General features: G+C 39.2%; 1 protein-coding gene across 7 annotated transcripts in view; it reads right to left on the bottom strand.

Moving 5' to 3' along the window:
* The window catches only part of LOC149017962 (uroporphyrinogen-III synthase, chloroplastic-like), a 50313-nt gene that overhangs the window by 7929 nt on the left and 19521 nt on the right, over positions 1–22863 (bottom strand). For 6 of the 7 annotated variants that reach the window (XM_089152281.1, XM_089152280.1, XM_089152285.1 and 3 more), the window contains 4 exons: positions 5114–5201; positions 4728–4797; positions 2595–2713; positions 2122–2217 (listed from right to left, as the gene is read on the bottom strand). In XM_089152281.1, the coding sequence (XP_089008407.1) occupies positions 2122–2217; positions 2595–2713; positions 4728–4797; positions 5114–5201 (373 nt within the window). The remainder of the gene's footprint in view (positions 1–2121; positions 2218–2594; positions 2714–4727; positions 4798–5113; positions 5202–22863) is intronic. The other variant, XM_089152282.1, reaches the window with a different exon arrangement.

Here is a 22863-nt window from a genome sequence, read left to right on the forward strand (position 1 = left end):
GAATTCATCTTTAACAGGGACTGATACAACGCCACCCACCTATTTCAAAATAGAAGAAATGTAGAATGCAAAGTGAGGACCCTGTTCAGATTTTGGGCTTTGGGGATCCAATCACTGCATTTTCAGACAGCAAAGTTGATTGTAGGGATTTTTTCAAGGCTGATTTTACTCTGGCATTGAATTCACATTAAAAGAGATGGCTACAACCATCCCACCTTAAAATAGAAGAAATGTCGAACACAGAGTGAGGAGGATGAAGTTGAAGTCAAAAAAGGGATGACTAATCTCCCAAACAACGTAAGGAGCAATGTCAACAGATTTCTTGTTTCTCATTTTTATTCCCTTAAAAAACCTAATTAACCTATCTAATTAATTACCAAAATGTTCCCATCTTATTTATGCGGAATTGCAAATTTGTGCTTCCCCAACAACATCCTAGTCTGATTCAATCCTATACACATTCAACTACAGTTAAGTTCTTCCTCCAGTTCTCCCCTCTTCTGCTCCACCTTTTCTTGTACTACTACTTTCCTATACTTTGTCCAATCCCTCCTCTCGAATCTGCAAGAGAAAACATAATCATACATTTCCCCCCCCCCCCCCCTCTCTGTATCTCTGAACTAAAGTTCTCTCTCCACACGTGGGTTTCTTCCCTTGAAAGTTATCCAGCTATTGCAGACTGGGTGTCTTGTTTCTCCTACATTTGGCTTTTTTGGTTTTCTGCTCTGACAAGCTTTCCTCTTTCTCTGTCCTGCTTCTAGTTCTCTCAACTCTCATAAGCTTTCCTTTCTTTATCTTGATCATGTTGTTAGCAACAGACTCAGTGGCCGTAAATCTCAAGCAGATAAGTTTCCAACAACCAGCTGACTGGATCTCTGCCTCCATCCATAGGTAACTTCTCTGGTGTTCAGGAGCTCCTTCTCGAATGTGAATCTACATTGACACTTTTCCTTCAGTGCAGCTAACTGTGAAATCTATTAACCTCTTACTACTCCAGATCTCAAGTTAATATTTCACATTCACAGTGTGGCTTTAAAAGGAAAGACCAACTCACCACCGTAGAATCAAGAACAGAGCCTGAGAAAGAACAGCAAGAACTCAAAACTCAAAACTCAAAAGTTAAAGGTGAAACATGAAGGCAATTCACCTTAGAAGGCTCCTAAATAGCAGAATCCGTCAAAATTTCACAGGCTGACATTACTTGGACATTTTGGGTACCACATAGGCCCAGATGAAAATGGGACCTTTTTTTTTAATCAGATATGCATTAACTCAAATCCCAGGGGATACAGCTTGGTTTTTTTGGGGGAGGGGGGGACAGAATATAATTTCAAAACTGAAAATAGAAGCTAAATAAAGCCAGCATTAGGATAGAATCTTTCTCCACTTGTGGGCTTCATAATTTCAGAAAACATCCCAAACAAGGCAAATATTTGCTTTGACACTGTTCATGCAAACAGTGACGAGGACAGTGCTTTGCTCTTTTTCTCTTCTACATTCATATTTTTATTTGGAGTAGAACTCCCTTATGCAACGCTCTTTTGAAACAAAAACTCACCACATTATCAGCCCAAGCTGCCTCTCACATTAGTCGCATCCCACAATCTTGTTGGGTCCGATTTTGGGGCTCGTCCTACGGGTAGATATAGACTTGTGATCTACATCTCATGGTCCCAGGATTTTTTGAGTGAGTCCTTACTAAAAAAAGGGCGTACCCAGTGCCGAAGCTCCCACACTGTGGGGTCTGGGGAAGGAACTTTCTAGGCAGCCTTACCCCTGCTTTTTGCAAAGAGGCTAATTCGAACCCGCGACCTCCAGCGCACAATGGAGAGATTCCACCATTGCGCTAGGCCCGCCCTTTTGCATGCTATTTGATAAATTGCTTTGTATTACGTGAATAAAACAAATGATTTTGCATCTGCACTCTCGAATTTTGAAATATCAAAGGCTCCAAACATCATTACAAATATTAGGAGTCAACCTAAAAAAAGTAAGGACGAATGTTACCAAAGAATAAAGAAATGGTGCTCTTGACTTTGTAGAATGTACAGCCACTAGCATCCAAGAAAAACAATCAATTCACTAGATGGATAAGGATAGAAAATATATAAATACACATACCAAGCTCATGACCAGCCTTCACTGAAGCAGGATACAGGACAGTGCAAGTTCCATCCCCTTGCTTTGGAAGCTCCAAAGCCAAAACCTTTCCCGTTGCTGGAAAATATAATAACCAGGTCTCAAAGTAGAGTCACAAGCTAAAAGCAGCAAGAAATCAATATTTATCAGCTTGTTATCACACAAGCAGCCAAAAGTTCATAAGTTTCAAAGCATAGGATCACACACAAAGGATTTCCTTGAAATGCAAGTCCATAAGTTCTTTCATCCTTCCATTGCAAGTATACTAAGAACTAGAAGATATTGGTATCGTCCCATATATTTAATGTTACCTGAATTCAGTTTCCAAACCCTATTTGGGTACAACATGCAACAATTAAGAGCAACCAAACAACAATTGCTGACCTTTTCACCAAATGAACTCCCAGCTCCTAAAGGACCAACTATTACATACATGCGCTGGAAAAATTGCACACCTTTTGATGGCAAAAAGGCAACAGTTAGAGATTGATTGTCAGAATGCGTTACTTCCTCGAAGATGCTCGCAGTACCAGCACCAACTACGCCCACCCGAACTTTTGGGGTCCCAGCAGCCCTAAAGACAACACTTGCGGTAAATTTCTGACACCAATTGAAGCTTAATCAATCACAACTTGAACATGCTATTAAATGCATTCATAGAACTTCAGTTAATCCAAATGACATTTCGTTTTATAGGCCAATTAAAACTCCATCATAGTCCATCTTGTAAATGGAGGAAGTACAACTACTTTGAATTGTCAACCTAACAAGACAGTCCTTCAAAGAGGGTACGTGTATGAATTTAGGAAGAAAGCAAATGGAGGGAAAATTCTGAATATGAACAAAGTATCTTTGCATCACCCTATAGGAAGGTCTTCCTATGAGCTTCCACAATAGGAGATCTCGCCGAGATCTCGCTTTTCTAGGGCCTCAAGAAGAGTCCAAGGGAGATACCAAATAAATACACAAACCCACCTGAGATCTCTATTCGACCAGAGATCTAGGTCGAAACCCCCCCCCCTTTTTTACAACCTCTTGCTCAAGTCCAGACGAGATTCCTATCTCATCTCAACTCACTCTCACTTCTCTCAATTCCTCTCTTGATAGCAGCCTACAAGACCCTTTTTGGCAGTATTTTCCACCTAAATCTCGCTGGATCTTCATCTGTAACACTCCTAAAGGACTCTTTAGCACAACTACATCAACAAAACAACATTGATCAAGGCCATTTGAAGGTGTTCTCCAAGCAAGGTGAATTTTTTGCCCCAAATTTGACTTTTTCCAAATACCATGTTCTAGAGTAGGTCATGGAGTGTGGATTAAACATATGTTCAACATCTTTGTCTGATCTACACTTCCATGGGAAAATTTCTGATTTTGTCATTAATTTATTTTTTGAATTTTAGGATTTAAAAAATACATTTTGCAAGACATTAAAATAAATTTTAAAAAATACTGAAAAATACTTAGGTTAGGAAGGTCATTTTACTATATGTTAGATCCATTGGAAGGGCTATAACCTCATTTATATCAAATAATGGCTCTATATTTCATGTTTTACAGCATTGCATGTTTATTCCTATAACATATCAGTTTGAACTTAGGGTCAAGTTGGAACTTAACTCACAAATCTAAGGCCACCAGAGTGCTTAAAAAGCCTTAAATAAGCTAAATACCAAGTTTCAGCACAACCTAACCCTTAGAACCCCCCAAGATGGACCCTCAAGTTCACTCAAGTGGAACCCCAAAAATTACAATATCTCAACCGAGATCTCGTGAGATTTTAGTTTTTTGGAAGCTCCACATTGCCCTCAAGATCGAGATTCCTACCATGCTGATAATTTCCATCAATCTATACCAAGCTGACAAGGTACGATTTGGATCGAATACATGAATTATCCAAATTCAATTATGCAAGCTTACATCCTCCCATATAGTAGCAGCGCTCCTTACAATTTAGCCCTCTTTTTTTTTGGACCATCTATCAAAAGTTGTGTTTCCACTGAGTATTTTCACAGATTTATTTTTCTACATGGTGGAGCCTCAGTGGATATATTTTTGTGTCCAATGCTGGCTCGGCTTGAAACTTCACATGTGAGACTAAGTCAACCACTTTACTTGTTCACAGATTTTGGGTCCCACCACACCTGCCACATGGTGGATACGGGGGACCCTAAAAAATGCCTACCAAGATATCAGACCTCACAATATGATAGCCTGATACAAAATTTCTTCCAACATAACAACTACACAACGCACATTTACACATTGAGATGGAATCAAGTTCCAATTGTCCCATATGAGAACAGAGAATAGATATACATTAGGACGTTCTACTTCAATTTCAATTAAAAACGATGCTTGACATATCAAACATATCATACTTGAAGGCATTCAAGTCGCAGAGTTGGCAGTTTGATCATTTTGCAGTACATATGCCATCGAAATTCAAGTCACTGCATGTTTATTTTGCAGAATCATGTCAGTTAACAGGGATATGTAATAAGAATTTCTAGTGAACTAAACCATTTAGACCACATCAACGAGAGGTATATTCTGAATAGCATCAAGGGACCCATAATGCTTACTTCCAAGCTTTAAGGAACACTGTGCCTGCTTCTGGAGAAGTTATGACGATCCAATCAAATGTCATGTCTGCTGGTAACAAGAAAAAAAAAACAAACCAATCACAGATTTTTCAATGTTCATATTTTCAGGATGGAAGATGAACAACCAATCGTCTGTACTTTTGGAAACCACTGAGAGCAAAATTCTTTTTCCCTTACAATAAAAAAGACTCATAAAACCAACATGACCAACACAAACCCTTTCCACGCCCCTCCTCCCTTCTTTTTTTGGGGGTGGGGGAAGAGAAAGGCCTGAAGTTGTCAACAATGTGTGCTTGCAATAATATCAAACATTAAATTCTTCTACACTATTATTAATGTAATTTTCAATATGTGTTGAAGCCTACCACTTAAGACAGTAGAAAGTTTATAAAAATCAGGGCCTTCGGCATGCTGGATGAGAGGAAGTTCCAAGCATTTAACACCATGTTTGGCCTGGAAAAAAAAAACAAATTAGTAGATGCAATCCAACTCTTAGTCAAAATCAGTGGAAAAGATTCCTTACATTTTGTATGTGTTGGGGAATTCCTATTTTATATTTTCACTCCCTTTCTTTTCAGTAAGGAGAGACCAAAAGTCATAACGCAGTTAATGCTTTTTTAATTAGTTAAATTTTGTCCCACTTTGATCTGGGATCAAAAATATAAATTCAGGCTCTTTGGGATAGCTTATATTTCTGTTTATGGCCTATGTATGAATAATAAAATATGATAATAGGATATGTATAGTGATTTATGAACAAATACCATTTGGGTACTACTAGACATTATAGATTATCCAATGAAAAATAGGTTTTCGTATAGTTGGTGAGTAATATATTATGTGTCTATCATTTGGTTCTGGGTTGGTTCCAGTTTGACTTGCAAACTGTTTAGGAGGCAAAAGGGCATAATGGGAAATCAAGGAAGCTCTCAAGATTCAGCTCCAGGCAGAGATCTGAGTCCATTCACAAGGCAATAGTTCCTTTTTTGAGTAATGTAATTGTCTCTAAAAATAAAAAGTAGTATCTAGAGGTTTCTCACACAGAGAGTGAGGACTCTTTAATTCTCTTCTCAGATCATCTTCTTCCTCCCATTCTCGATCTCTCTTTCTCTCCACTTTCTGATCCTTAACATGGTATTAGAGTTAAGATACTGAGATCCACAAACTTTTGAACCGCAGCCTGTACTTCCTTTATCTTCAGAATAAAAGCTGCTGGTGTCTTCTGCAGTTTGGTTTTGAAGGTCGTCTACAGAGTTTCTAGTGGAGACAGCACCCTATGCTGTTTTTCAGAGATTAGATGAGAGACTTGTTCACATTAAAATGCAAAGGAACCAGGCCTGTCAAAGTTTCATCTGAATTGTAGAGCTTTGATAGATGAGAATTCTGTCCAGGTATGTTTCAGAACTACCTAAGAAAAAAAAATTTGGATAAATAAATAATTATATTAAAGAACAAATGAAAAACAAGAATACAAGGTCTTTAAGAGGAAGACCGAAAAGAAGAGCTAAGACCCCAAGAGACAACAATGAATCTGTTCCTTGGGGTATCCTCAACAGGGATTTGGGGAGAGCTAACAATCTAAAAGAAACATCAAAATAGATGGCATTCCAAATCATGTCTGAAGAGCGAGATTTGGATGTCCATCTCCGAAGATTGCGCTCCCACCAAAGATGATGAATGGAGGCACATAAAACTATCTTACCAATCTGATCACAAATGGAAGAGCTTGAAAAGTTTCTCACAATCCAAGACCAATCACGAGCAAACCCAAAGGAATGCCTTGAACGGGGCCAAATGGAGGCTAGGGCTTTTCTCCAAATGGATTTGGAAAAGGGGCAAAAGAAGAAAAGGTGCTCAAGGTTTTCTGGGTCATTCCAACAAAGGATGCAGTTGGGATTTACTGAGATATGGCGGCTAACAAGGAAGGATTGGGTGGGAAGGCCGTGGTTGAGGGCTCTCCAAAGGGTAAGGAAATACTAAAGAAATTTTGCTTGAAGTTGGCACTAAACATCTGGTGTCCAAGGACTGGCTTATGAAACCATATCTGAATCAGACCTGAATTGCAATTAGGCCATGGTTGGGTCAGACCTAATTGATTGGAGACTGAATTTGCACTCCATCATCACTGGTGTTATCAGGACTGTTTCCTGGTTTATTTTTATTTTATTTTTTTTGATGAATAACTAATAATATTAAAAACAACAAGCAAAACGGACAAGCACACAAAGGGAGCAAAAGAGCTCAAGAGAAGAGACCCCAGAAACTAACAACTGACCTATTTCTGGGGGAGTAAAAGAAGAGCTGAGACCCCAGAAACTAACAATTAACCTATTTCTAGGGGAGTCAACCATAGAGCTGAGACTGTTTCTTGATTTGTTTGCTGAGAAAAGGCCCTTTGTTTGTTGGACCTGTTTCGATTCGTACACAAGTTGGTGTAGTGATTAAAATTCTTCAGAGTGATAATGCAAAGGAATACTTTTCATCTCCTTTTAACATTCCTTTTAACATTTTTATGACATCGAATGGATTCTTCATCAATCTTCAAATGTCCATATCCCTCGACAGAATGGGGTCATAGAATGGAAGAATCACCATCTTATGGAAGTTACCCGCTCAACACTATTTGAAATGCAGGTCTCTAAACTTTCTTGGGGCTGATGCTGTCTTAGCTGCTTATCATTTTATTAACTGAATGCCCTCATTTGTTCCTAAAGGTGATACCCTACAGTCCTTATTGTACCTTGCTTGTCTCTTACATGAATTGCACTCAGAAGGCTTACCATTGTTATTCCTTTGAATTTTGAATATACTTTATCACTTCTGATGGTTCATTTTTTGAATTTGTCCCTTCTTCTATGCTTGTGATTTTCTCCTCCATAGATGAGGATTCCCAATTATTATTTCTGCACCAATTACAGCCTGCCTCCACTTCCACCTGTCCAAATGGAGATCACTATCGTATATCAGCAACATACGACAACAGCTGAAGCCCAGCCAGCTGGTCCGGCTCCGCCCATGGATCCCATGCCAAGTCCCCTTAGCTCTAACCTTGATGTTCCAATCGTCCTTCGCAAAGGCACTTGGAGTTGTATCCAGTGCCCCATCTCTAACTTTGTTTCATATACTAGTGTTTCTCCCACTTATCATACTTCTTTATCTACCATTGAAACCCATTCTCTTGCTAAGCCTGTGTCTGAAGCCTTGTCGAGTTCTAGGTGGACTGCTGTGATAACTGAGGAGTTGGCAGCCCTAGAGGATAATCATACTTGGGGAACTAGTTCCCGTACCTCCGAGGAGAACTACTATTGGATGTTGCTAGGTGTTTGCAATAAAAGTAAATCCCAATAGTACTCTTGCTAGTCTAAAGGCCAAACTTGTGGCGAAGGAATATGCTCAAGTATATAGTGTAGATTATTTGGCTACCTTCTCCTGTGGCAAAGTCTTCTTCCATTCAAGTCTTAATTTCCTCAGCTGCTACCTATCATTGCCCTTATTTCAGCTAGATGTGAAGAATACATTCCTCAATGGGGATCTCAGTGAGGAAGTCTATATGGAGTAACATCCAGAATTTGTTGCTTAAGGCGGGAAAGGTTTGGTATGGCCTAAAGAAGTCAATTATGGACTAAAACAATCACCACATGCATTATTTGGTTGGTATACTTCAATTGACAGATTTTGGCCCGACTCGGTGTAGAAGTGACTACTCAATCCATTAGTACAAGGAGGATATTTCTGATTATGTATGTGGACAACATTATTATTACTGGAGATGATTTTGCAAGGCATTGATTTGAAGACCTATCTACAGAAACAATCTAGGGGAAGCTCAATTACATCTCAGGGATGGAAGTGGCTTAGTCCAATAAAGGAATCTTCTTATCCCAACGAAAATATGAGACCGATTCACTAACTGAAATAAAGATGCTCACTTTAAAGCTTTTGGATACTCCAATGGATCCAAAAGTAAAACTCATGCTTGAAGATGGAGAAATTCTTGATGATCTAACAAGTGTTGAAGGTTGCTTGGGAAACTTAACTATTTGATTGTGGCTTGACTGACATTGCATTTCCGGTTGATGTTGTGAGTCAGTTTTTATCTAGTCATCAAACCACTCATTGGGTTGTGGCTATACACAAGTATCTAAGAGAGCTTCTAGACGTGGGCTCCTTTACATAGACCATAGCCACAAGAGAATCGAAGGATTTTCAGATGCAGATTGGCCTAGTTCACCAATTGATGGGAGATCTACCAGTCTATTGTACCCTCATTGGAGGGAATCTCATTCTTGGGAGAGTAAAAAACATATGATGGTTACTTGATCCAATGCAAAGTCAAATTACAAAGCCGAAGTACTTGTCATCTGTGAGTTAATGTGGATTAAGCAGTTTCTAGGGGAGCTTGGCTAGTCATGAGGTACCTATGTCTATGTCTGTTGTGTTTGATAATCATACCCCTATCCAACATAGCATCAAATAACGACTTTCACAAGAAAAAAAGCATTTCGAAATAGACTGTCACTTTGTCCTAAGAAGCTGCAACAAGGATTGATCTCCACTCATCATGTTCGAACTGGAGAACAATTGGCTGACTTATTTACCAAATCTTTAGCGACTAAGAGCAAACTATATCTATAGTATTGACCAAAAAAAACTATATCCATAACAAACTAGGAATGTCTAATGTTTATTCTCCAACTTGAAGGGGGAGTGCTAAGAGGCAAAAGGGCTTAAACAGAAATCAAGGAAGCCTCTTGAGATTTAGCACTTTCATCTCCATTTCTCTTTCGTTAAAAACATAAAAAATGAAATGAATTTATCACTCTTTTCAATAAGAAATCTTTTTTCTATACTTCAATTATAACAATGTCTATGTGTATATGTAAGCCCCAAAACAGGAATTGCTACACAGAAAACTAACTAGGTATCTTATCTATATATTAAATATACATTAATGTGTTCAAATGTTTATTGAATATAAAATTGAAAATATAATATAGCACGACCTATGTTGTTCCTAGTGGAATTGTGATAAAAGAGGAAATATGAGTCCATATAGGACTACTCTTTCATAAGGTTGTCGTTCCCTTTTTAATTCTCTATAAATAAAAGCTAGCATTTTGAGGTTTATTACATAGAAAGAGTGAGGCCTCTTTCATTCTCTTCTGAGATCATCTTCTTCTTCCCATTCTTGAGCTCTCTTTCTCTATTTCTCTGATCCTTAACACAAATACATTCCAAACCACAAAGAAATTTTGTATTTTAATGAACTTAAAGTTGATTTTGGTTTCTTATTGGATTGCATTGGTATTATCTGATATTTTAAGTTCTTTTTAGTGCCTACTATGGTGCAGTCCAGTTTGGATTTGGGCATTTGGGTTATGGAGGCTCTACCCATAACATGATCCAATAAGTTCATATTAGAGTGGTCTCTGTGTTTCACCCCTTTTGACTGAATCACCTCAGTTTTGGTCAATTTGATTCGGTTTTTTGTTTGGGATAGTATTGATATCCCTAAAATATGATAAAAGAGGATCTGAGAGCAAGCCAGAGGTTGGAGAGAGGAGAAAAATTTTGTTTCAATTTTTGTTAATTTTACCATTCTACCCTTGCTCGAGTAGCAAACAATTTTTGTCGATTTTGCTATTCCACCCTTGCTTAAGTAGAAATTTGGCACATGTTCATTAATGGTACCCACATAAACAACAATTAACAGGTTATGGTGATTTTTCAACGCAAAAATAAAAAATACATATTATGGCAATATATCAAAAACAACTCTTGAGCTATTTATGAATTTATGCTTATGTTGATTTATTTTAATGAGAAATAGGGGTAAAAAATCAATACCAAACACGTATTTACATAATACCAAAGAAAGCACTAGTTTAGGACTTCAAGTTCATTCTAACCTATGGGTTGGTTGAATAAAGAAGGGCTAGTTTCTATTTCATAGCGTCAATTAATGATTAGATTTGAATCTGAGTCAGAATAGGGTGTAGCTTCCTCTAATATTTTTAATTTAAAATGCTAACCTATTGTATGCAAGTAGTATAGTTTTGATGTTGGCTACATGTATATCCCGGCTATACCTAAGTACATATGTAATCAAATTACATTTTGTTATATGATTCGAAATGGTTCTTCCAAGGATTTGATGTTTGAGCTTTGAAGCTAGCTTCTATTAAGGATTTATAATCTTATGTAGACTCCAATGACTGAGGACCAGTTTACCAAATCTTTGACGAGAACCAACTCAAATGGGCTCAAGAAAAGATTTCTTACAAATTCTGTTACGTCTGTTGGAGAAATTAGGGAAATTTTAAAACAGGTCTGCAGGGTTTGTTGCTAAGGGGGAGAATGCACATAAGGTTTCTAAGCTCAAAAAGGCTATTTATAGGTCGCAACAGCCCCTAAGATCCAGTTTGATAAATTTAGCAATGTTGACACTGACTATGGCTTCTCCCAATATTATTCTGACCATTCAGTTTTTGTTCACCATCACTCCAAAGTGGTGAGACTGGTAAGAGTTTACGTAGTAGGGGTAGTTTAGGAACTAACTCGTTGGCTACTAGCCTCATATTGTGATCTCTCTTTTTTACCCATTACCTTTCTTCCTGGTAGTGATATAATATAAGGTGAGTTGGAGACAATACTTAAACAACTATTATTAGTGAAGTAGTATAAGTGTGCTGGAGACAATACTTTGATACACAAGATTGCACAACACTTCAATTCTTCTTCTTCAACCTTCCATCGTCTCCTTTCATTCTCTGGCATTTCTCAGCTTCCAAATTGACAATAGAGCACATTCTCTTGGTCTGAGGGTTGAGTTACTTTCTTGTTCCTTTTCTTTAGTCTCTTCAAAACCCTAGACATCAAATGGGTTCCAAGAATGTGGCAGCTATAAGAAAATTTTGAAGGAATCATGCCATAATTCATGATTTATTTTGGAAATGGAAGCACAAAGATAGGTCTTCACATCACATGAAGACTTTGCTGTGTGAAGCTCCAAGCCAAGAAGAAAAACACAGAATACTGACCCATGAACGGTAACCAAAAAAAAAATTCAGCACTTTTTTAAGCCTCTTTATTTCTCGCTTATCATGGCTTTGTTGAAACTACCTAGCCAACTGGGGTCAGGTTGGAGAATTCCCGAGATCTCACCAAGAACTTGCGAGATCTCTCTCTTTTTTCATTTAGCAAAATGAGATGATGTGCTTTCGAATCTTGAATTGTAAATTTGATAATTGGATTATCATTTGAAAATTTTAATTTGATTTATGAACATGTGTGAATATTAGAGTCGTCTGAATTTTGAATTTGAGCATTAATGTTTAAGCAATATGATGCGTACAATAGGCGGCACTTTTTAAGGTTTCACTTCAGCGTAGTGACTTTCCACTTAGGGTCTGAAGTGGAACTGACATTTGAACTCTCTCTTTTTCCCCATAATCTGATGTCACCAATGTGTTCAGAATGGCTGAAATAATTTCAATGGAAAGTTCCAGCCCTAAATGATTCCTACTATCCTTGATTGGAGCCTCAAGTTGGGAAGAAGTTCCACGCAACTCAGCAAGATCTCACAAGATCTCAAGCCGATTCACTTTTTTGGGTTGGCGAGATGGGCCTCAAGATCAAGATCTTGAACCGTCCCCCTTTCAAGCCCCCAAATCTTGGATGCAAGAGACAAACACCCAAGATCTGCAACTTACTTGATCTGCAAATGCTACAGTAACCAGTTCCAGGAGTTCTTGTTTCTCCTTCATTTGAGATCAATTGGGAGATGAAATTTCCCTGGAGTCCCTATGATGCAATTCAAACTGTCCTAGTGGGTCAATTTGGGCTTAGATTATGCTATTTTAGCCATGGATCGGTTTTAAGGACATTAAGGCTGTCAGTATTGGGTTTATTGATCTAACCAACCTAATTTATAAGCCCATAGAGTGTAGTAATGCTAGTCCACAGGATTAGTAGTTTAGATTAGGATACTCAATAATTACATAGAATTCTGCTTTCATTTTATTTACCTATAGTGAGTCTTTTAGGGTGATTAGAAGTCCTTTTTCAAGTCAAATTAAGAATTTTAGAAGGTCTTTATATGTATATGTAATGCATGTCCCCATCAATTTGAGATGGTTTGATTAATGAATATCAAATTTTATAAGTGTTGGTGACGTTTGACCGTGCATATAAGATTGTTATCCATTTCGTTGGTTTCTTCTCCTATTCTTCTTTATCTTTCCAAAGAGTTTATTCTATCATTCAAGTTGCTATTCTGCCTATTCAAGAACATCATCAATAGCAGTAAAATAATTCCCAATTATCCTTCTTCCTTTTCCTATACCTCTAATTCCCCTTCCGTGAAAGCCCACCATAGCAGACCAATTCCAGGTCTGGATCCCCTACGTAAGCTCCAGCATTAATATATTACCCTCTTTCTATGCAACTCCCTATTGTGATAGCTCTACAGTGCTGACTGTTTGTTCTATATGCGCACTGTGTTGGACCTGTTTAAGGTGACTGTAGTTATATCAAGTCAATAAATTGGGTTGACTTAGAATAGATTTACTATTCCCAACTTAGTGAAGGTGCCATTTGTGAAGAACAATCACACTGTCAGCCACTGTTTCAGTCTGTTTTGTTCATGAAGATGGTCCATGCTACTTTCAACTGTTTTTGCTTAGTTGTGTTGTTTAAGTTTATCGCATTACTGTATGATGCCTTTATACCTTAAAGTTTGTGGTGGAGATAACTTTTTATTGAAAACATGGACTGAGGTTTTTTAATTAGAATAGGATTATGTTTCCTAATAAGTCTACAGTTTTATTTATATTTGTTTTATATTTCCTTTCCTACTTAGTATAGGACTTAATAAGGTTGTAACTATAAATACCGTATTGGGGTCTTGTGAATAATAAACTTTTTGAGGAACAATTCCTCACATTACAACATGATATTAGAGCAAGGTTTTGTTTTCATCCTACGGAGGTGTTGTAGAAATTTTTTTGAAGTCGTTATTCACATGTTTGTTTTCTTTTCGGGTATCCCGGAAATGTATATTGGGTGATTAAGTGCATGTTTAGGAAAATTTTGTCTAAGGAGTCTGGTATTTAAACAGACCAGTTGTATCCCTCCAGTCTTTCCTAAAAACTTTCCGGGTGTACTCTGGTTCAACAATATACTAATTGGAGGTAACCTGAGGATATACTTTTCACGTGAATTAGTGAGAGTTATTCTATAGGCAACAACAGTTCATAATAGAAGCAATGGCAGCTTTTTGCAAATTTGAATAGTTCCAAGTACTGTTTCATAATTTTGAAAATATTTCAGGGACTTTTTTGGAATTATGAAAAATTTCATGGATTATTTTTTTGCAATTTTCAACATTGTCAAGGACTTTTTTGTAATTTTGAAAGTACTTTTTCGTAATTTCAAAAAAATTCTAGGGACTATTTGTAAATCTGAATGATTTTTCCTTGTAATGATGGCTGATCCCATCTCTCCTTTATCTAGTACATTTGAAGAGTCTCCCATGTCTTCCATTCATAAGGATCATGAGTTTTCTCCGCTTCAGATAACCACTGTGAAACTTAATGGGACAAATTATCTTAGATGGTCTCGTTCGGTTTCCCTCGCTGTTGGTGCTCGTGGTCTTACTAGCCATCTTAATGGGACTTCTACAAACCTCCCACACCTGGTCTGCAACTTTCCAAGTGGTATACAGATGAATGCTTGGTCATGGGTTTTCTCATCAACTCCATCGAATCTAGCATAGCAAAGAGTTATCTCCTCCTTCCTAATGTGGCAACTATTTGGAAAGTAACTAAAAATACATACTCCATAAGGCAATGATATCTAATGGCTATAAGCAAAGCAATGCAGACCACACTTTGTTTATTAAAAGAGATGGTTGCCACACTACTATACTTTTAGTATAAGTGGATGATATTGTGATCACAGGCAGTAGTGAGGATGAGATTTCAGCATTAAAGACTTTTTTGGGAACTGAATTTGAGATCAAAGATATGGGAAAACTAAGATATTTCCTAGGTTTAAGAGTTGGCATATTCTACTAGCGGTGTATCTCTATCCCAGAGGAAGTATACATTGGATCTTCCTGAGGAAACTGGAATGCTAGGATGTAAGCCTACTGAGACTACTATTGAGCCTAACCTACACTTGAAGGCGAAGGAAGAAGAACCAGTTGACAAGATAAGGTATCAAAAATTAGTGGAAAAGTTGATCTATCTATCTCACACTAGACCTGACATCACATTTGCAGTTAGTTTGGTTAGCCAGTATATGCATGATCCATATTCCTCACATTTGGACGCAGTATTTCAGATCTTGGGATACTTGAAAACTACTCCAGGAAAAGGAATTTTAATTTCAGCTCCTAGACATTTGAAGATTGAGGCATATACAAATACAGATTGGGCAGGATGTCCAAATGATAGGAGATCTACCTCTAGGTATTGTGTATATGTGGGAGGTAACCTTATGACTTGGAGAAGCAAGAAACAGGTTATGGTTGCGAGGTCCAGTGCCAAGGCCGAGTTTAGGGCAATTGCTCAAGGCATTTGTGAGGTACTATGGCTTAAAGGGCTACTTCAAGAGGTTGAGACAGATTTGGAGGTTCCTAAACAATTATACTCAGATAATAAGTCAGCAATCAGTATAGCTCATAACCCAATACAACATGATAGAACTAAGCATGTGGAGATTGACAGACATTTCATCAAAGAAAAGGTTGAGGCTGGGCTAATCCATATCACCATTGTTACTTCAAACGAGCAACGGGCTGATGTGCTCACAAAGAGCTTGAGCACGAAGATATTCAATTACATTATGAGCAAGTTAGGCATGATAAATATCTATGCTCAAACTTGAGGGGAAGTGTTGAAAACATGGACTGAAGTTTTCTAATTAGAATAGGATTATGTTTCCTAATAAGTCTACAGTTTTATTTCTATTTGTTTTATATTTCATTTTCCTACTTAGTATAGGACTTAACTAGGTTGTTACTATAAATACCCTATTGGGGTCTTGTAAATAATAAACTTTTAGAGGAGCAATTCCTCACATTACAACACTTTTAAAGAATTATTTTCCTGATTTACATGTCAGACTGTCCCTATCATTGTTTTAAAAACCTTTTTTATAGAGCAGTGACTCCTCCATTCAACTTTGGATGTACCCCTATTTAGTGGATTTCATTGACTTGTTAGGAGTTGAAGCGGTTTGTTTAAGTTAAGATTCACAATTTACTGCTTGTTCCCATTGGCTGGAATTTATTTTCTTGTATTTGACTGTGTATGATGAGAATTTACTCTCCATTTGACTTGGGCTATAAGCCCATTTAAGTGTGTATCATCAGCGTCTGAATTGTGAATCGACAGCAGTTGCTTGGAGAAATCTTACCTGCACTAGGCCAGCTAATGGAGCAAAAGACCAGGTTCCACCCTCAAAAAAAATTTACAGGGATAGGTCCATCTATGACCATAGTGAGAAATATGGCAACATTAGAGAAGATGTTGGATCCTTTATGGTTCTTCTCCTGGTATGCAAGAAAGTAAAAGAGAGAAGGAGCCAGAGCACATACTTTGACAATTGAGGTTGGACCTGAGGGATCTAAATATGGACTGCAAACAGACACCAGATTTCTCACTCATGGTGCTATTGCAACATTTAATAGGGTTTTGTCACATCTAGATAGCTTACTTCCACACCTACAGTCCCAGATTGTTCAGCTTCCACTTGTATAGCCCTCTACATATGCTCCTCTCACTGCCACTATGTGGGTCATTTCTAGAGCTGGAGACATACAAGTGGCATATTACAATGTTATGACACCTCGCTATATCAATTCCGGTAAGGCAAAAGTTAGGGTTGTTTTATTTTGGATTAATAAATAATTATATTAAAGAAAATAAAGCAAGAGAACAAGGTCTTTAAGAAGAAGACTGAAAAGAAGAACCAAGACCCCGGGAGACAACAATAAGCCTGTTCATTGGGGTTTCATCAACAAAGGGTGGGGAATAGCTAACAGTCTAGACGAAACATCAAAATAGATGGCATTCCAAATCCTGTCTATAGATCGAGAATTAGAGGTCCATCTCCGAAGATTACGCTCCCACCAAAGGTGAAACAAGGCACAATACATTAGCTTACCGATTCGATCGTAGATGGAAAAACCTGAAAAGTTTCTCAAAATCCAAGACCAATCTCGACCAAACCCATAGGAACGCCTCAAATGGGGCCCAATGGAGGTAATGGCTTTTCCCCAAATAAATTTGAAGAAAGGGCAAGTAAATAAAAGGCGCTCAAGGTTCTCCAACCAAAGAGGATGTAGTTGGGGTTAACGGGGATGTGGCAGCCAATAAGGAAGGATCAGGTGGAAAGGGCGAGGTTAAGGGCTTTCCAAAGGGTTAGGGAGTGACGAGGAATGTGGCTTTTGAACCAAACCAATGGGGGCTAGGGGGTTTAGGGCTGTGAGATCTGAGGAGGTTCCAGGCCGATGAGGTGGAGAAGGATTTGGTGGGGGAGGGGAGCCAAATGGTGAGGTCACAAGAGGAGCTAGACAAAAAAGGGAGAGACTCCTAAACCTGTGTGAGAATGGGCAAGGGGACAAGGATCCAGGATCCATTAGAGATGAAAGCTGCCAAGGGGTTGGATTTGGGGATATAGGTGTTATAGACAGTGCGGGGGCCAAAGTGGTTAAAGAGAATGCCCATCAGATTCCACAGGTCAAGCCAAAAGGAAGTGGAAGACCAAAAGAGATGGAGGTAGAGATAGCCGAGATGGTGCAGGGGTGAAGCAGGAGAATTTTCCTCCAAACCCATGAAGGGTTGGAGGGCATAAAAACAATACAGAAGGAATCCGACCGGAGAAGAAAAGAGTAGACCCACCTATCCCAAATAAAGTCATGTTTTGAGGCAATTTTCCAGATGAGTTTGAGAAGGCAGGCTAAGTTAACATCGAGTTGTTGATGGTTCCCTTTCTTCAATTTCTAGTTACAATAGTGCCCATGTTATGTGAACAAGGGTGAACCCCCTTGGCCGAAACCCTGGTTTGGGACCCAAGTCCCCACCAAGGTGATGCACCTAGGGCTGGCCAAACTCAAAAAGGGGTGATTTGGTCATGTCAGCCCTAATAATCCACTGGAATTTAATTTCATGATTTATTTTTTTATTTTCAGAGTCTTGTTTTGTTCAGAAGTCTTGATTTGATTTGGAGTTGAGTTCTTAAGTCCTTAGGAGTCTTTTTTTTAAAGTTGGACTCTTAAAGTTAAATTAGTCTTTTATTTCAAGAAGAGTTATTTTAATTTAGGTGGTGGTTAATTTGTTCCAACTCCTAACTTATAAAAGAAACCCTAGTGAAGTTGGTTAACTAGTTTAGCGGAGTCCAAATAGCCACCTAGTTTGAGTTAAGTTGTGTCTTTTTTATGAAAGGCTATAAATAAGCCAGCCTATGGTTGTAAACTTTAGTTTGCATTGAATAAAAATTAAAAATTGTTTGTGGGAAACTGGAAGGGATTCTCTTTGGGCCACGATGGATTTCCAAGGGTCTTGAGTCAATTTGCCGCAACCATTGTTCAGCAAAGCAGCAAGCAATCATCCAGTACAGCAGCATCCCTTCTCCATCAAGTAAGTACAGCTCCCTACCCTGTGATTCACTAAAAAAAACCCCTCCCACCCCCTGTGACCTTCCCTATAGCCCTTCCCTACCCCTATGACAGCACCTTCACCCTCCCCTAACCCTTGCAGCACCCCCTCCCCCTTATTTCTCCCTCGGCCTCCTTTCTTTCCCTTTCTAAGTCTTGCGGCAGATCTGAAAACCAGAAAGACAAGAGAAGAAAGAAAAGGAAAGGAAAGAAAAGAACGAAAAGAAAAATCAAGAAAGATTGCCCAAGAACTTACCAAGAAACATTCCCTTCTCTTTATCCACCCCTTTTTCTTCATCTCGAAACTGTGGAAATAATTGAATCCTTAGGTAATCAATGTGACCCCTAAGCCTCCTATTTATAATAATGTGAAATATGCCAAATTACATAATTACCCTCACTAACCAACTGAATAATAATAACTTGAACCACAACTTATACTTAAACCAACACACAAATAAATCAAACCAACCAACACTCCCCCTCAAGTTGAGGCATAGATGTTAATCATGCCCAACTTGCTCAAAATAGGGTAGAAATCTCCTTCCTTCAATCTTTTAGTAAAGATGTCAGCTACTTGATCCCCAGATCTCACAAAAGGCATGCATATCAACCCTTGTTCCAACTTTCCTTTGACAAAAAACCTATCTCAATATGTTTTGTACGATCATGTTGCGCAGGATTATTGGCTATACTGATGGCAGCCTTGTTGTCACAATATAACATCTTGGGACTTGTAACAGGAAACCCAATATCTTCTAATAGACCTTCAGCCATAAAAGTTCACATACTCCTCGAACCATGGATACTTGGCCTTTGTACTAGAGAATGACACCACATTTTGCTTCTTGCTTCTCCAGGTTACTAGATTGCTCCCAACAAATGTACAATATCCTGATATTGATTTTCTATCAGGTGAACTAGCCCAATCAGCATCTGTATAAGCTTCCACTTTCAAATTATCTGAGGGTGACAAAAATATTCCCTTTCCTACTGTGGATTTCAAATACTGAAGTATTCTAATAACGGCATTCATAAGAGTCAAGTATGGGTCATGCATATAATGGCTCACTAGACTTACTAAGAAAGCAATGTAAGGTCTGATGTGAGACAAATAAATCAGTTTTCCAACCAACCTCTAATATCACCCTTTATCTACCGGTACTCCCTCTTTCTCTTTAAGCTTAATGTTTGCTCCAATTGCAGTATTCATGGCTTTACATCCCAACATTCCCACTTCCGAAAGTACGTCTAGGATATACTTGCGTTGGGACAAATAAATGTCTTTTTCTGATCTAGCGACCTCAATTCCCAGGAAATGAGTTTCCCTAGATCTTTAACCTCAAATTCCTTGCCGAGGAAGCTCTTTAGCTTTTGTATTTCTGCCCCATCATTCTCAGTGAGCACAATGTCATCTACATAGACCATGGAAGAAAATTCGATCGAAATGGTCGAAATTTCGATCGAAATGCCTACAAAAATCCAACTCGAAACGAAATATAGTAGTAGGCACGAAAAGTATCCATTTCGTTTCATATCGACCGAAATTTCGATCGATACGAGTCGATATTTCGGCCCGATACCATATCGAGCCGAAACGACACTTCCACAGGTTATAAAATACCCAAAATCGACCCTGTTTTGCCATTTCGACGCTGTTTCGTGATTTCAAGCCATATCGCCAGAGCTATTTCGACCTGATTTTGCAATTTTTGCTGATTTCTCTTGCTTTCATCCCATTCTACACCTAATTTCTAGTATTCCATTTCCTTCAAACACTTGATTTGCTCCTCCATTTGTGCATTTTCTCAAATCTTGCAAGGATGGGGGCTGATGTGGGGGATGGAGGTCTTCCCAATAGTCAGATTGCAGAGGAGATGGGGGCTGATGTGGGAGACTTCATGGCCCAGGAGGGGAGGCCACATGCAAAGCCCGCCCGTCCCTTCGTGCCACACCCTAGTGCATCCACCCAGAGTGAGGATTTGATTTTCTGGTCCGACAATGAGGATGAGGTGACTCAGGCCTCCGGCGATGACGACAATGGTGGTGATGATGCGGTGATGATGGAGGGGATGAGGAGGGTGTGGGACCTCGTGATCAGAATTCAGCTGATCCTAGGGAGAGACCACCACCACCACCAGTACGTGAGAGTCAAGGGGGGGGAGGACGACCACTGAGATTCACAAGAGAGAGTCAGTTCACCCACGCGACACAGGATTCAGACCATACTGGAGCTGCATCTCGAGGCAAAAATGTTTCCTCTACATATTCGAGGAAGGTGAAGGGGAGACAGCATGGCTGGAGCACAGAGGACACGCCATCATATGGGTCCTACCGTCCATCCGATGCCGAGAGCTTGGTGGGATCTATGAGATCGATGAGCATTGATGATGCTAGAGACTCCTCCACCTCCAGAGGATCCGGATGGCATAGGCCTGCAGAGTCCTCATATGATACTGCTGTGGAGAGTATTGGTTCTACTGAGTCGACTTATGGTTATGGTCCTTATGGTTATGGACCATATGGTATCCCTCCTGGCTATCAGATTCAGGGTCAGGCCAGTCAGCCACGACTGGAGCCTTATAGTTATGGAGCGGCCTATGGAGCTCATGGTGTCCCTCCCACTGCCGATTATCGGAGTCAGCCACTGCGACCTTATCAGTATCCTTATCCTTCTCCTAGTCCCGAGAGCCGGGGCGGGTGGTGGTCTTTCATTTGTTGAGCGGATCTTCCACACTATTCCACAGCCACAAGGCCCACCACCACCAGTTCCTTTGGAGATTCACAACTTCCCACCGTTAGGGAATCTTATGCATGTGGATGAGGCCACATACAGAGGTGCAGTTCTTGACTATGTCCAAAACTATATAGGGCGCGGGCAAACATCATGGGAGTTATATTCATGGTACAAAATGTCGGCGACATATCGCCGACACAAGGCGATATGTCGCCATGTCGCTGGGGGGCGACACGACACCCCCCAGCGACACCGACATCGCGAGAAATCGGCGATTTATCGCATAGTTTTGGCGATAAAAGGGCGAAATCCGGCGAATTTCGTTCGAATTTTTTTAATTTCTCTCTCCGTCTCTTCTCCAGAGCTTCTCTCTCATTTTTCGCACTTTTCACTATATTTTCATCCGATCTTCGACATCTACGGGTACATCTTGCTTCCTTGTTGCCGGATATCACGTTGTTTCTGTCGATCAGTAGCCGTTTCGCACGTATCCGAGAGTTTTTTCATCAAACAGGTAACCATTCTTATCCAAGTAATTTTTCACAAAATGCATGCTATATGATGTTGGATGATTTTGAAATTAATATATGTTGAATACCATGTGCCGATCTATGATTTCATGGAGTCGGAATTTTTTTCCGCAAAGTATTTTATTTTTTTATTTTTTTATTTTTGTGGGTAAAAAATGATATTTTGATTATCTTGTATGATTACTTTTTAAGTGATACAATGGTTGTATGATGATAGAAAAAACATATGTGGAACTCCGTGAGCCGATCTACGGACTCATGGAGTCGAAATATTTTTTGACCCAAAAATAAGTTATTTTATTTTTCAAAAAATATCCTGATATTAATAAAAATATCAATAATTATGAAAAATGCAAAAAATAGGGGAAAATGGGGGGAAATGTTTTGAAAATTATGGAATAATTATATAAGTATTTTTCAACTGTTGGTTGTGTTGCCCATGTGGCTTCATCGCCGGTTTTGATATGGGCAGCTATTTTTATAATTATATCATACATGCAATATTCATAATTTCATATATGATTGTTTATATGTGTATAAACAATTATAATGATGTTGTTATTTGTTAATGTTATTTGAATGCAACAGTCATCATGTCTGCTGGTGGGAGTCAGAGGGGAACTGGGTCTTCCCAGGGTGGACGGGGACAGGGACAGGGACAGGGTCAGGGACAAGGTCAGGGACAACCTGAGAGATCAGCAGTAGGAGGGAGGACTGACCCAGCATGGCAATATTGTACGGCTATTGATGGAGACAAAAATAAAACTGAGTGTAATTTTTGTCACAAAAGAATATACTCAGGTGGCATCGGTAGGTTCAAGGGTCACATCACCGGGGAGTTCAAAGGATGTGACTAAATGCACAGAGGCCCATCCAGATGTAATCAAGTTACTCAGGGATTTACAAAAACAAAAGGGGAAGAAGAAAGATGATTAGAGGAAAGTCAACAGAGCACTAGATGATGCAGAGCGGAGACCGTCATCATATGTGGATGATTCAGATGATGATAGGGATGTTGATCTTGTTGATGTGGACAAAGATCAGGAGGAGAGGGATATGCGGCGGGCCATGGCAGAGAGCAGACGATTGCACCATCAGGAGCGCAGGATATGGCCGGAGCTAGAGCTACAGGAGCTGGTCCATCTAGGCCTACAGGGGTTAGACCTTCTGATTCTGGGGGGAGGG

This window comes from Hakea prostrata, chromosome 4 (genome assembly GCF_041222555.1).
Source record: "Hakea prostrata isolate BN-2017 chromosome 4, UWA_Hpros_2, whole genome shotgun sequence".
Classification (NCBI taxonomy): Eukaryota; Viridiplantae; Streptophyta; class Magnoliopsida; order Proteales; family Proteaceae; genus Hakea; species Hakea prostrata.